General features: G+C 34.8%; 1 protein-coding gene across 1 annotated transcript; it reads left to right on the top strand.

Annotated features, from left to right (window-relative positions):
• Window positions 1-11367: 11367 nt before the first annotated feature.
• LOC145131163 (uncharacterized) lies at window positions 11368-12195 on the top strand. Its single transcript, XM_079065894.1, has one exon. The coding sequence runs from the start codon at window positions 11368-11370 to the stop codon at window positions 12193-12195; it is 828 nt and encodes a 275-aa protein (XP_078922020.1).
• Window positions 12196-13993: the final 1798 nt, after the last annotated feature.

The following is a 13993-nucleotide window of genomic DNA, read 5'->3' as shown; positions in this document are numbered from 1 at the left end:
ATTAAGAATTCTTCAAACGCTTGGTTCTTGAATTCCGAACCGTTGTCACTGTGAATTTTCCAAACATGTTTTCGTAATTTTCGTTCAACCTGCTTAATGGAGTCTATCAAATTCTGAGTTGCTTCAGATTTCTGTTTAAGAAAAAACACCCACGTAAATCTAGAAAAAATCATCAACAATAACTAGAATGTACTTGTTACCGGCGATGCTTTCAATAGCAGATGGTCCACACAAGTCAATATGCATCAATTCAAGTGGTTCAGTAATCTTGGTATTGATTATTGAAGAGTGACTTTTTCTGCTTTGCTTTCCGAGCTCCCAAGCAGCGCACAGATGTTCCTTCTCAAATTTTAGAAGAGTTAAACCACGAACCAAATCACCAATTACTAGCTTATTAATGTCTTTGAAGTTCAGATGGGACAATCTTCTATGCCATAGCCAACTATCACCCGAAGATGCTTTCGTAAGCAGGCAAATGGATGGCTTCCCTTTGATCGGTTTCAAGTCTAGTGGATACATATCTCCCTTTCGTTTATATTTCAGAAGTACCGCCTTGGTTTTCTTTTCAATAATTTCTGAACCTTCATCATCGAACGATACCTTCAGACCTGTACCTACAACCAACTGCGAAACACTTATTAGATTGTGTTGCAGTCCCTCAACGTATGCTACCCTCCGCATGGAGAATTCGTCGTTCGTAATCATCTTGTAGCCTTTGATTTCACCAGTAGCGTTATTTCCGTATTTCACTCTACCGCCTTCAGATAACGATCTATACTCTCACAATTCTTCTCTTCTTCCAGTCATGTGACGATAACAGCCATTGTCGATGTACCATTCGGAATCGTATTGTTCGTCACGCATTACCTGCAAGAATTAGAGAGATTTAGGTACCCAAACCATGTTGGGTCCTGGTGAGGATTTCTTAACAACATGAAAAATTAGAGTTTTATCAACCCAGAAAGATTTTCATTTCAAAACATGGTTCTTCCCCTTTTCGATTTTGAAAACTTCCACTTTGTGATCGCAAAGATTTATTTTAACGGGAATTATTTTTTGTTGAATAAATTCTTTATGTTTTTGGGCCATCGTCTTCGCAAAAGCCTTTTCCTCCTTTTTCAAATTTGCTTCGTATTCTTTGAGAGAAATCTATGGTTTTGAAACAACTTTACTTTTGCCCATAACATCCTTTGATGTGTTGACTGGTTTTGAAAATAGTGTTTTTGGAGAACGATTAGTTTTTGGCTTTTTAGAAGGTTTTGCAACATGCGATTTTGAAACTTGTGGTATTGATTTTTGAGATTTTGAAAAGGATTTTGGTTGTGGTTTCGGAACTGGAGAAGAATTCGTATTATGATTTGAAACTCTTTCTGAATTAAGAGAACTTTGATTTGAATTCTTATTTTTTTCAAAAATGCTTTCTTTCTTTTAGATATTTCCTATATCTAGCATTCAACATTCTTTTCTTAGCGATCAACTCTTCAAATGATTTGTGAATGTTAGCTTTCGGTTTCTCCTTTCTAACTGGCGTTTCTTACTGTTCTGAAGAGGTTTCAGTGGGAACATCTTTTGTGCCACTTGGCCCTACCTGATCGTAATGAAAGTCAACACGGTTCAGTGATTCCAAAACGTATTTCCCTTTGCTTTTCCAAGAGGTCATTTCTGAAAGACCTTTTGTTTCATCTCCATTGTCGATTGGTGTGGACCAGAAAAATTCATTACAGCCATCAACATTATCAGTATTAACAATGGACGTTAGTTCTAAAGTGTCAGTTTTGTCCAATCCTTTTTTTACAAACACTTGATTTGGTACGGTTTGAACCTTTGGAAAAACAGTTGCTTTTTCTTTTAAAACCTTAGAACTTTTATTTTCAGCTATTCTAACAAATTCCACTGAATTTCAGAAATTAAAATTTTCTTAGCTTCTTCAAAATTTTGTACAAAAGCTGAGCAGTCAACTTCATCCTCTACAGAAATCTCGCTCATTTTGCTTTCATTGAAATCAGAAATATCCTCATGTTTAGGAGTATTTTCCAATTTCAACTTCTTGCATAATAAGTCATACTTCTGTATGGATGTCAGTTTGATTTCTTCCTTATCTTTTGCAGTTAAAATATCTTTCAAAATCATTTTGTGTTCTTTGGACTTTATGTATTCTTCTATTTTCTCAAGACCAACACGATAAGCATCATAAACATCATCAAAAGAAACAATGAATTCGCATTTATAACATTCTGCATCGATTTCACACTCTTTCAATTCAAGAAAGGGCAAAATCATTTTGTGCAAACCTTTTCCTATTTCACAATCAATATGAAATTGAGTAATATTGAAATATAAACGCTTAAATGTTAAACATAAAATATTTCTTTGTTTCATAAGAGCACGACTGTCTTTCTTAAGGAAAATTACATCATCTCTTTTCCTAGTAAGTTCTAATTCCAAAGCTTCAATTTTTAATCTCCTCTCTTCACTTTTAAATGTTGCCCTATTGAGTTGATCAGTCAGATTAGTATTACTTAGACAAGTTCGTTTTAGACTATCACTGAAATTAGAGACAATATATTTTAGATCATCTAGTTCAAAATCATAACGTGAAACAGAAATGTTAAGAGATAAAACTATATAATGTACCTTGTCAACCACCTTCTCGCATTCATTTACTTGCTCCGAAATGGTCTTTGCAGCAAAGCAGTTTTTGGAAGCTCGACCGCCATCAGTAGCGTATCCCCTATGTTCTGAAGCTTCGTTCTGAACCATTAAACATCTTCCTTCATAACTCTGCACTTCTGACTTTGCAACAAAGCAACCCCCATGAGTGGGTTTTCTGACTTCTTCATCTTCAGAGTCGGTAGACCAAACTTCAACTCTTCCGTCATCGTCACTTCCTTCCTGTACCATCAACACCGGCTTTGCACTAGATGTTTTCTTTTTCCGAATCTCCTCTATCTTCCGAAGATAGTAGGCTTCATCCTTCTCAGATTCACTCTTCTCATTTCTCTTCCTTAACATACACTCTTTTGCAAAGTGATTCTTGCCATGACAGTAATTGAAATCATAGCCTGAATCACCTAACAACTTCTTCTCTTTTTTCTCCTCGTCATTTGCAGGGTTCTTAAAGTTGTCCTCTCTAGGCTTTTCCGAACTGAAATTGCCTTGCTTGTTTTTGTTTCTGAATCTAGAATAGTTCTTCTTGAGGAACTTCTTCGGATTGGACAACATAAGAGCATATTCTTCATTTGAGATTTCACTCTCAGAAAGGTCTGATTCGGAGTCTTCTTCAACAACCTTTTTTCCCTTTGCAACCAGTGTTAACGATCCCATACTCGTAACAAGCTTTGCATATTTTGTTGCTTCAGCTTCATGAGACTTTCGAATTCCTACCAACTTAGCCAGGGTGTAGCTTTTAAACTGTTCATGAGCCTTGACCGTGGAAACAACAGCCTTCCATTTAGGTCTTATCCCATTCATAAACGTGACCTTTTGTTCAATGATTTCACGCTTGAGATTATTTTTCAGCATCCTGCTCAAGAAATGGTTGAAACGATTGAATGTCTGATCCAGTGTTTCATCAGATTTCTGTAAAAACACTCCAAACTCTGACAACAGCAATGTTTGCACGGAGTGTTCCAGATCAGCATCACTTGAATAGAGCTTCCTCAGCATATCCCATATTTCTTTATCAGTAGTACAAGCGCTCACGAGATGAAACGTATCTGGAGGAAGAGCGAAGAGAATAATTCTCATAGCTTTTATGTTAGCCATAAGTTTATTCTTCTCATCGTTTGCAACCTCTTCCTGTTCAAGAAGGAGTTTATTATATTCAGCTAAGGTTTTGATCTTCTGTTTTGTACCATAGAACTTGTATGTTTGCTTTGTTATTGCATTCCATATTGTGGCTCCATGTTCTTCGATTCCAAGAGCATAGTCTTCAAAGTGCAACGCCCAGACTTCATAGTCTTGAGGAAAGAGGATTAGAATCCTAGTCGTGGATCCAATACTGCTGGAAAGTTTGAACGAAAGAGCATGTGGATCTTTGTTGGCCATCTTAACAAGAATTCACAGGAATAGATATAGAATCAGATGTGTAAAAACGTGAATCGTACTAGAGAGAAACTGGAGATCTAGATCTGCTTCCTACAACCGACTGAAGCGATTGAGCCAACAAGAATAGATTCAATGAAAACGAAAAACCCTAGTAATAACTCGATAGAAGAGTAGCGAATTAATTACACTATCTCCTACTTTGATACCAATTATTGAAACAATAAAAGCTAGGATCGACAGATTCTATATAGATGTGAGTTAAATAACAAGAACAATGAAGATCAAAGTGATGACGAATGTTTTATTTATTAAAGATCTAGAAGAGTTCAACGTGAACTTCTCTGTGAGAGCTAGGTAGGGCAATACAATCGTTAACCCTAAAAGATACATGTATACATATTAAATAGTTTAACGCTAGCAAAATAAAGATCGTTAATGGACAGGCCCAAACCATTATAAATGATATTATTCTAGCATATACAATTGACACAACACATTAATAAGCCCAACAGTAATTTGTTGTTATAAAACGTAGTATCATGTATGATTTGATAAATAAAGGTTACAGTTACGTAGTCAAAGTTTATTCATTCCTTTTGCCTTAAAAGGAAAAGTGATATCTTTGGGGCCCTCGGTGACTTGATATTGATATTATAGTGTTGGGCCCAACTAGGACTAAATTGACGTGTGAAATTAGTAGTCTGATAATGCCATTAGAAATCGGGAAATCGGGAAACAAAATCTTGGACAATGAGATTGATTCTTATCTATGTCTCGTGTCCATTCGATATCATGAAGAACGAAAGGATAACTGATCACTTATGTGACAACTGGAAAATTTCCGCCATACAACCATCACTAGAGATTAGCATCAACAAATCGTAACAATAGAGGTTTTTTCATATTTCGAAAAATTTGATCAGATATACTATGATTTTTAAGTAAGAAAAAGGTTAACATGGTCAAAAATGAATGACCAAAAGGTTATATCGTTATTAATAATTGTTAGTGTATTTGGAAAGTACACAACAAAGTGATCCCAAGGATATAAACTTGCAAAAATCTGACTTCGATTGGAGGAGTTATGATTTTAAAAAAAAGTAAAAATCAATCGTGTTAATAACATAATCAACGTCAAAATAGCATAAAGAAATTGGTTGAGTTTTGGCTTAAGCCATTAAAAGGAAAACCGTAGTACTTCGAGAGATAAGAATTTTGAAAAGAAAAAGGTCAAAAATGGAGTTCGTATAAAGAATATACAATTTTTGGAAAAATATAAAATACAGGTTAAAAATAAAAAGTTAAAATTTGACAACGAAATGTTAAGGAAAGTTGTAGAACTAGTAGATAACTACACAAATATGTAAAGAGGGTAAGAAACAAGAATCATATAAGGAATATATGATTTTTTATAGAAAATTTAGTGTTGCATGCCAAGTGTGCACCATGCTTGATGTGCACTTCTGACACCCGGATTCGTCGAGATTGGAGAGACGTGGACCATCAGAAGAGTGAAACATGGCAAGACTTGGATTGAGCCACGAGTCGAGTGGATGACGTGCATGAAGTGCGCCGCGCACATATGCACTATAAATAGAGGTGCTCACTTTCTGAATTCTTCACACCTAAAAATATCTCTCTTTCTATTGATCTATCTCGGAAATCCTCCCAGTAACACGAAGCTTCGGGTGCAGTAGAAAGGATACCTCCGATCACGCTACTAGGGTTAGTTCACGACCCCACTTTACTATTTTAAATGTTTTACGGGGGGTGGGGGTGGGGGGAATACATGCTTATCAAACTGCTTTATATATATATATATATATATATATATATATATATATATATATATATATATATATATATGTCAGTAAGTCATATAAAGCATGAAACCTTAGGATAATGTAACCATAGATACTCTACCCAGTTGTAAGTTATGATATTATGCCTAAGAGTTATGATGTTCGATGGTCTAAGAAGAGATATTACCTAGTTATTATAATGACCAATTTCCTAAGATAACATAATACCTAGAAGTAATGTTGGTCACCTATAGGGATATGCACTTAACTAGTTGTTACTCTGCCCATGTATCCTATTTTCAAATCAACCATAATTAGGGTATATATATGTATGACAAAATAATATATATATATATATATATATATATATATATATATATATATATACACACACACACACAAACAAGATAAATATTAGATATAAAAATTATAATTATCAAATATAAACTAAAAGAATTATATGGTGATAGTTATAGGAATTACTAAATAAGAAAGTTAAATAAAAGGTAAAAGACCTAAGGTTAATGCGTTAGTGAGCTGTTATTATCCATCTTTAGCCTGATTAAATTCGGCTACCCCAACCTATAATCGTTAATCTTGCGAGATCCATAAAGATATGTATAGATCTATAATGGATTTGACACCCCCACCTGCGATTGCTAGGTAAAATCCCGACATGATAACTTTCTTTATTATACACATATCATTCGATGTCCGATGAAGCGTCATGTAGGGAAATTGTTAGTCTACATCGTCGACTATGGGTGCTCATGGTAATACATCATGACAACCTTAAGGAATCAACTGTCTAAAGGGACGCCTTTGAGTAGTTAATAAAATAAGTTAGGATTAGTAAAACATCCTAAAATATAAAGATAGTAAGATAGGATAGGTAAAATATCCTATAAATATAGTAAGTTAGGATTAGAAAAATAGCCTATAAAGATAGTAAGATAGGATTAGTAAAATATACTATAAATATAGTAAGTTAGGATTAGTAAAATATCCTATAAATATAGTAAGTTAGGATTGATAAAATATCCTAAGAATATATTATAAACTAGGAGAAGAATATAAAACCTTAAAATTTAAATTATTCGTAAAAACTATAAGATTCAAGATACAAGGAACTTTAGAAGATACAACATAGTAAAACCTAGGAAACAAGGAATATAAGAAAAATGATCTTAATCATTGTAAAAATTCCTAAAAAGTTTTCAAAAGAGTTTATTTAATATTATTTAAACCTGTGAACTCACCAACATAAAGTTGACATTTTTAAAACCACATGTATTCCTAGGATGGAGTAAGTATCAATGCAAGGAAGGACAATCAGCTTGAAGATAGATAGGTTTTATATATATATTCCATGTAATAAACATAACTTATTTATAAAAAGGTCATTATAGTTTGTGCTCTGTGATTTGGGTAATCTATGTAACCGTCGTCACCCATCGGCGCTTCCGCCAACGGCCGGGGGAGGTGTGACTACTTATCTTAGGGCCAATGTCTGATTTGAACTAGAGTTAGGCAGTAGCTTTGGAAAGCACACTTTGTTGTTTGGTTCAAGATTGTCCTTGCAATTGTAGTTATAGACTTATCCAAGTGGGAGACTGTTCGATTAAGGTGTCTAAGCTTATAACTAAATTGGTATATTCTTGTAATTAATAGCAAAGTCCTTTTGGGTTGCCCTCATAACTATAACTTGGTTAGAATGACATTGTAGAGAGAGAATGATTTCATAATTTATTATATGATAAAAAATTGTAATAAATAATTTGTTAATATATTATATGATTAATATATTAATTTGAAATAGTAATAATTAATTAATAATTAATCATAAATTAACTGAAATTAATTTTTTGGGTTCAATTGGAACTAATTAAAGGTACATGGACTAAGTTGTAATTGTTCAAAAGTTGAACAATGACAGGGTTCCAGAACCTTCCCATTTGGACGGTTTTGGCATTCCCTAATAGGGTATTCTGGAAGCCTCCCGATGATAAGGAAACTAGATAACCACCCGGATTTGAAATATTATTATTATATGTTCAAATTAGGGTTTCAGGGGATTTCGCAAGCAGCTATAAATAGGGTCCTATACCTATGCATTTTCGTTCATTACTTTACTAGAAGAATATCTGAAAATTTGCCTCTCCATCCTCTCTCCTCAATAGTCTTCTAGTTCTAGGGTTTGGGTATAAGCCATTAGAGGCATCATCCTTTTAGTGCTAAGCTTTCTAAGGCCAACTACAAGGGATTGAAGAGTTTTGTTTACTACAAAAAATCAAAGGTATGTAACCCTAATTCCATGATTTCGATTATATTAGGGTTTCATTAGGTTTTTTGTTGTTCGTTGTATGTTGCATTCAAAGTGTTATGACATAGACCCTTATAGGTTGCATGTACCTTTTAAATGTTAAATGATTTTCCGCATGTACATGTATTTTTTGTAGCCTACAAAACCCATCACTTAATCCATTGAGTTTTCCAGAATCAGTTCCCACGACGTGACGATATGCCCGTCACATCGTGGCATAGGAGGATCTCACGACTGTTTTGTCCGAATGTTCCTACGACGTGGCCAATAGTTCTTCACGTCGTGGTAGGGGTTGCCCGTTGAATTTTTGTCCAGTTTGACTTTGTGTCAAACTTGATGGAATTGGGTTATTGATTAAGTTTTTACCTTTGTTTGGTGATAGCCGGTTCGCAAGAGCGATCAGTGCAGGAAGTGAGCGTGTTGTTGTGTTCCTTGGGTCTTCGATTCAGGTGAGTTTTCTCACTGTATTACCTATGTCATAGTCAGGGAATGCTAGACTAATTGAGTATTAGTTGCTAATGGTTGTTACTTATAGGGTTGTCGATAACCCATAGGCTGTTGTAACCCATAGGACTATTAACATTCCCTGGGTTGCAGATAACCCATGGTTGTTATATTGACATAGGGGTAGTAGTATGTTGGTTAGAGTACCAGGAGGTCGGTAGTCGTCTAGTTAAGAGTTGTAGGGGTTGTACGCAGTCATGTAGGATAGCCTTAGAACTCTTGATCTAGGCTTTCTTGTCTGGTCCTTGTTTGGTTGTGGCTCTAGAGTGAGATTACATGTGCGACTATCTATCTCACCTCTGATTACATATGGCTATGCATTCAATAATGGTATGCTAATGGTGACGTAGAGCACTGTGTGAGGAACCATATGTGGTAGTGAGTTGTTAGATCAGTATACTAGTATGTGTTATTTGTGTTTATATTCTTATTTGTTGCTTGATGTTATATGTGTATCCGTGTTGCTGATAACACCCAATCGTTGATAGTCCATAGAGTTGTTGATAAACCACATGGTTGTTGATAACCCATAGGCTGATGTGATCCATATGACTGCTGATAGTCCCCAGGGTTGCTGATAACCCATAGGACATGTTGTTAACCCACTAGGACTGCTGATAGTCCCCCGTATTGCTGATAACCCATAGGGCATGCTGTTAGCCTATTTGGACTGCCGATAGTCCCAAGGGTTGTTGATAACCCATAATTGTTTATTTATGTTGTGATGTATGTGATATCTTGGGGGAACTCACTAAGCTTTGGCATACAATTGTGGATTAAATGTTTTTCAGGTACCATCGGTGATCGTGGGAAAGCGCACGCGTAATTGTATATACACATCAGCAGCAATGGAGATTCTGCATTATATATATTACTCTAATTTTCAAACGACTGTATTTTGGAACAAATGAGTTTTTATAACTTGAATTTTATGTAAATGATGATTTTACCTTATTTAAAAATAAAATTTTTTCTTGTGGAAATGAGACGTTACAGAATACTACAGTTTTCCAAACTTGGTCATATTTTTCTTACCAAATATGTGCAACATTCTTCCTGAATGTAAAACAATCACAACCTTCTCATATGAACTCATACTATACTAAATCTTTTTGCTAAGTGTTTTTTGTTGTCTTAACTACAAAGTACTGTATGAAAAACCAACAAAATACTATTTTCCAATGCTAAAGCCCAAGTTCTATTACCCTAAACATAAGTTGCATACTATAATCATTAAAAACTAACATCATGTCATTTTTAAATGACATTATCTTATTTATTTTAGCTCCAAATGACATGTTTCTTTTTTATTTTCATTTTTTATTGTCTCATTTTCCCATTGTAACTCTTATATCACGATTATTATGTATTTATGTTAGAATTCTATGGTTCCAAAGTAAGGTACTTATCATTCTGTTACTTTTATATTTCACATATTTTCTAACATTTACTTCACGATTTTTCATATAGTTGATTTAGAAATGTAAATGTTAAATTAACAACCATATTTAAGTATTTTCAAGCATTCCTTTATTTAGGTCTTAAACACACATACATAAGAACTTATTAAAAGAATTCTTATATATTATATTAACATCCCAAATCTTTATAAAATTTAGGGATGTTATAATCAAATACATCCTTATCAAAAGTTTAAAAAGCAATAGTTGGTAATAATAATATTTTGATATAGAAATATAAAATTCAAGGATTTATTATGTACCTTTTTAGAAACAACAATCATTATATAAATAAAGAAACTAGAAATTAGCTATGACGATACGAAAGTATAACATTACAAATGACCCTTGCATTCTAGTCTTTAACTGCAAACCCACTATAGCTACCTGTCCACATTTACTTTTCTAAGAACTAACCAAGAGGTTAGACACACTTTATACATCGTCTACTAATGTTGAATAGTTTTTTGAGATCAGATGTGTATTGTTTCATATTTTAGTACGTGGATATCTCCAAGTGACCCAAAGAAATAATAACATAATTGACTCATGTACTTCACTTATATTCTCATGTCCATTTAAAGATATTCTCAAAAATAATACATCCTTAACGATGTTATAAGTGGAGTCCACCATAAAGCCATATTCATCCATGTTTTTCTTGTGATCGAGCACTTGGTGAAGACATGGTTTTCGTCCTCAACATCATTGTTGCACTACTTACAAGTAGGTGATACACTCAATCCAAACTTCGAGAGGTTAACCAAAGCTGGCGATCTTTTATAAATAGTCCTGCATGCCAAAATATTTAACTTCCTTGGAACCAACTTATTCTACTTCCATAAACTTTCCGAGTGTGGTAATCGGAGGTCGACAATATTTTTCCTTAGAGAGGAGACCGAGTATGATCCATATGTATCTAAACTCCAATGCCATTTATCTACCGCCCCATTAAAATTGATTTCTCACATGATTTTACAGTTTATTAAGGGTTCTACCATGTGTAATGGGTCTAGATTGTTAGTGGTCTCGATATTTTGTTATATTTTGTTATATTTTGTTATTTTGTATAGCCTTGTATTTTTATATTGGCCCATTTGTGTGAGGATACGGGAAAATATATTGATTACATGGTATCAGAGCCAACCTAAACCCTAGCCGTCAACATTCTCTCATTGACGTCGACTGCCCTTCTTCTTCTCATTCTGCTTTCTTTCTTCCTAGCTATATAATGGTGTCCTCATATGTTTCATCTACTGCCCCTGCTTCTAACAAACCTTATGGCATTACCAATATCAAAGCCTACATCTCGTTTACTCTTGATATTGAGCGCATGAACTATGATGCATGGCGCGATGTCTTTGAAACTCATTGTACTGCTTTTGGTGTTGCTAAACACCTCAGTCCTCCGGATGATAAAATTGTTGATGCTGACAAGAAAGAGTGGGAACGTGTAGATGCACTTGTTAAAATGTGGATCTTTGGTACAATCACTCAAAGCTTAACACAATCTGTTCACAAGAAGAATGAGAATGCATTTTATTTGTGGGACTCATTGGAAAACTTGTTTCGTGACAATAAAGATGCAAGAGCAATGCAGTTGGATCAAGAACTTCGCAACATCACGCAAGGCGACTCCACAATCAATGCCTACTGCACCCGGATTAAAAATCTTGCTGATCTACTTGAGAATATTGAAGTTGTTGTTCCTGAAAAGAATCTAGTCAACTATGACATTAATGGTCTAAACCCACGTTTTGATCATATAGCTAGTATTATTCGTCATCGCACTCCATTCCGTACGTTGCTGGAAACCCGATTCATCCTAGCTCTCGAAGAAAATACCATGAATCAGCTTCAAAACAGGCCAGTCACAAGTACACATCATGACAACTCATCATCTCCTACTATCTTGAATGTTGAACATACAAATAATAATCACAATTCTCATGATTTTTGTGGCAATAACAACTCCCGAGGTGGACTTATGGGGCTCAAAACAGTCATGGTGGTAGAAATAACTGTGGTGGCGGTCGTGGAAATCAACACAACAACATAAATCAGCAAGCAGCCCCTTCTGGTTGGGGTTTCGGCTGGTATCCCTTGCCATCATCAACCCAACAACAAAAACAACGATCTGGGCTGCCCCAAAACTATCCTGGCCTGCTTCCCTTACCACATCAGATGAAAGCCCAATCTACTGCTCCCCTGGCCCACATGCAGTTTCGCTCCAACACTACAGCAGCCCATCCGGCTGCCTTTTCAGCGACTCAACAGCCCATCCCACCTCCATGGAATTGGTTTCAAAATAATGCTCCTAATCAAGCTACTGCTTTTCCATAAATGTTCAACACTTTGAACCTCAACGACCCAAGTAACAACGGGTGGTACTTGGACTCAGGAGCCACCGCACATCTTCATTCTAACGAAGGTATACTTGAAACTATTAGTGATAATAACATTTGTTCATCTTCATATATGTTACCGAACTCTCACTCTTAATAACATTCTTATTACTCCTTCCATCATAAAAAAATTTAATCTTTGTTCGCGTTTCACTCATGATAACAAATGTAGTATTGAATTTGATGCTTTTAGTTTTTCTATGAAGAACTACCGAACCAAACAAACGCTCCTCAGATGTGACTGTTGGATTAGGTGTCTAAGCCCATAACTATAATTGGTATGTACTAGAATTGATAGTGGCATGGTCCTTTTGGGTTGCCTTCCCACTTGTAATTAGACAGGATGATTGATTGAGAAAGAGGAAGAATTTATTAATTTGATTAATAAATTGGAATAAATGATTTATTAATATGTTATAGAAATAATATATTAATTAGTAATCATATTGTTAATTAATATTTATTCAGAAATTGATTTAGAATTAATTTTGGGATTAAAGGAATTAATTAAAAGTGCAGGGACTAAAAGTGCAATTGTTCAATAGTTGAGCAAAAGGGTCCAGAACCTTCTCAGGGAAGGTGGTGGACGAAATTATGTATGTATATTAGATTATTCTAGAATTTATAGAATATCTTAGCATATATGGATGATCAAAGGAGGTGTATAATTACCATATCTGAGATAATGATATTTTAATCAAATTAGGGTTGTACATAGCTTCTTGGTACACTATATAAAGGCTGCTAAACCCTATGATTTTTGGCCAGTAATTCTAAGAAGAAGAAACCGAAAATTTAATATCCTTCCTCCTCTCTCATATCGTTCTCTTGCATTGTGTGTTTGTGAGCCATTAGAGGTGTTACACTTGTGACACTAAATTCTCACGCTTCAAGATCTACAAGGGTGTTAGGTCATAAATTGTGGTTTATACTTTAATTTTCATAAGCTTTTAGAGTTCTCCGTCTAGGACCGAAAACACCATGTTTTGGTGTTGTTTGGACCAAAATCATATGTGATTTTGGTTAGGCTTTATATTGTTTTATTTGGGTTTTGGGCTTGGGTTTGGTTATTACGTCTAGGTATAAATAGTGTTATATTAACCTAGATAGGTGTGTTGGATGTTCAAGGGGGCTGCCATATGCTAATGACGTGTTTTAGAGAGAAATAAAGAGAAAACAATGTGTAATCGGAATCTTATGTACCGGACGATTAATCAATATATCGTGTGCATTGAAGATTAACTTTGTGTTCCTATTCACCTTTTATCTTGCATTATACACTTTGATTGGGATTCCGCACCATCAAAGTGAATCTGATTGATACGTAGTAGAATTTGGGAATTACAAGTGGTATCAGAGCTTGGATCAGTATCAATCGAGTCATTGCAATCGGTTTTTATTGGAGTTTCTAGGTGTTTTTTATTTATATTTTATGAATTTTTGGCCATTGTT

Source organism: Lactuca virosa, chromosome 1 (assembly GCF_052849685.1).
Source record: "Lactuca virosa cultivar CGN04683 chromosome 1, Lactuca_virosa_CGN04683_v6, whole genome shotgun sequence".
NCBI lineage: Eukaryota > Viridiplantae > Streptophyta > Magnoliopsida > Asterales > Asteraceae > Lactuca > Lactuca virosa.
The sequence above is the reverse complement of the archived record's forward strand: the minus strand, read 5'-3'. Positions and strand labels throughout refer to the sequence as shown.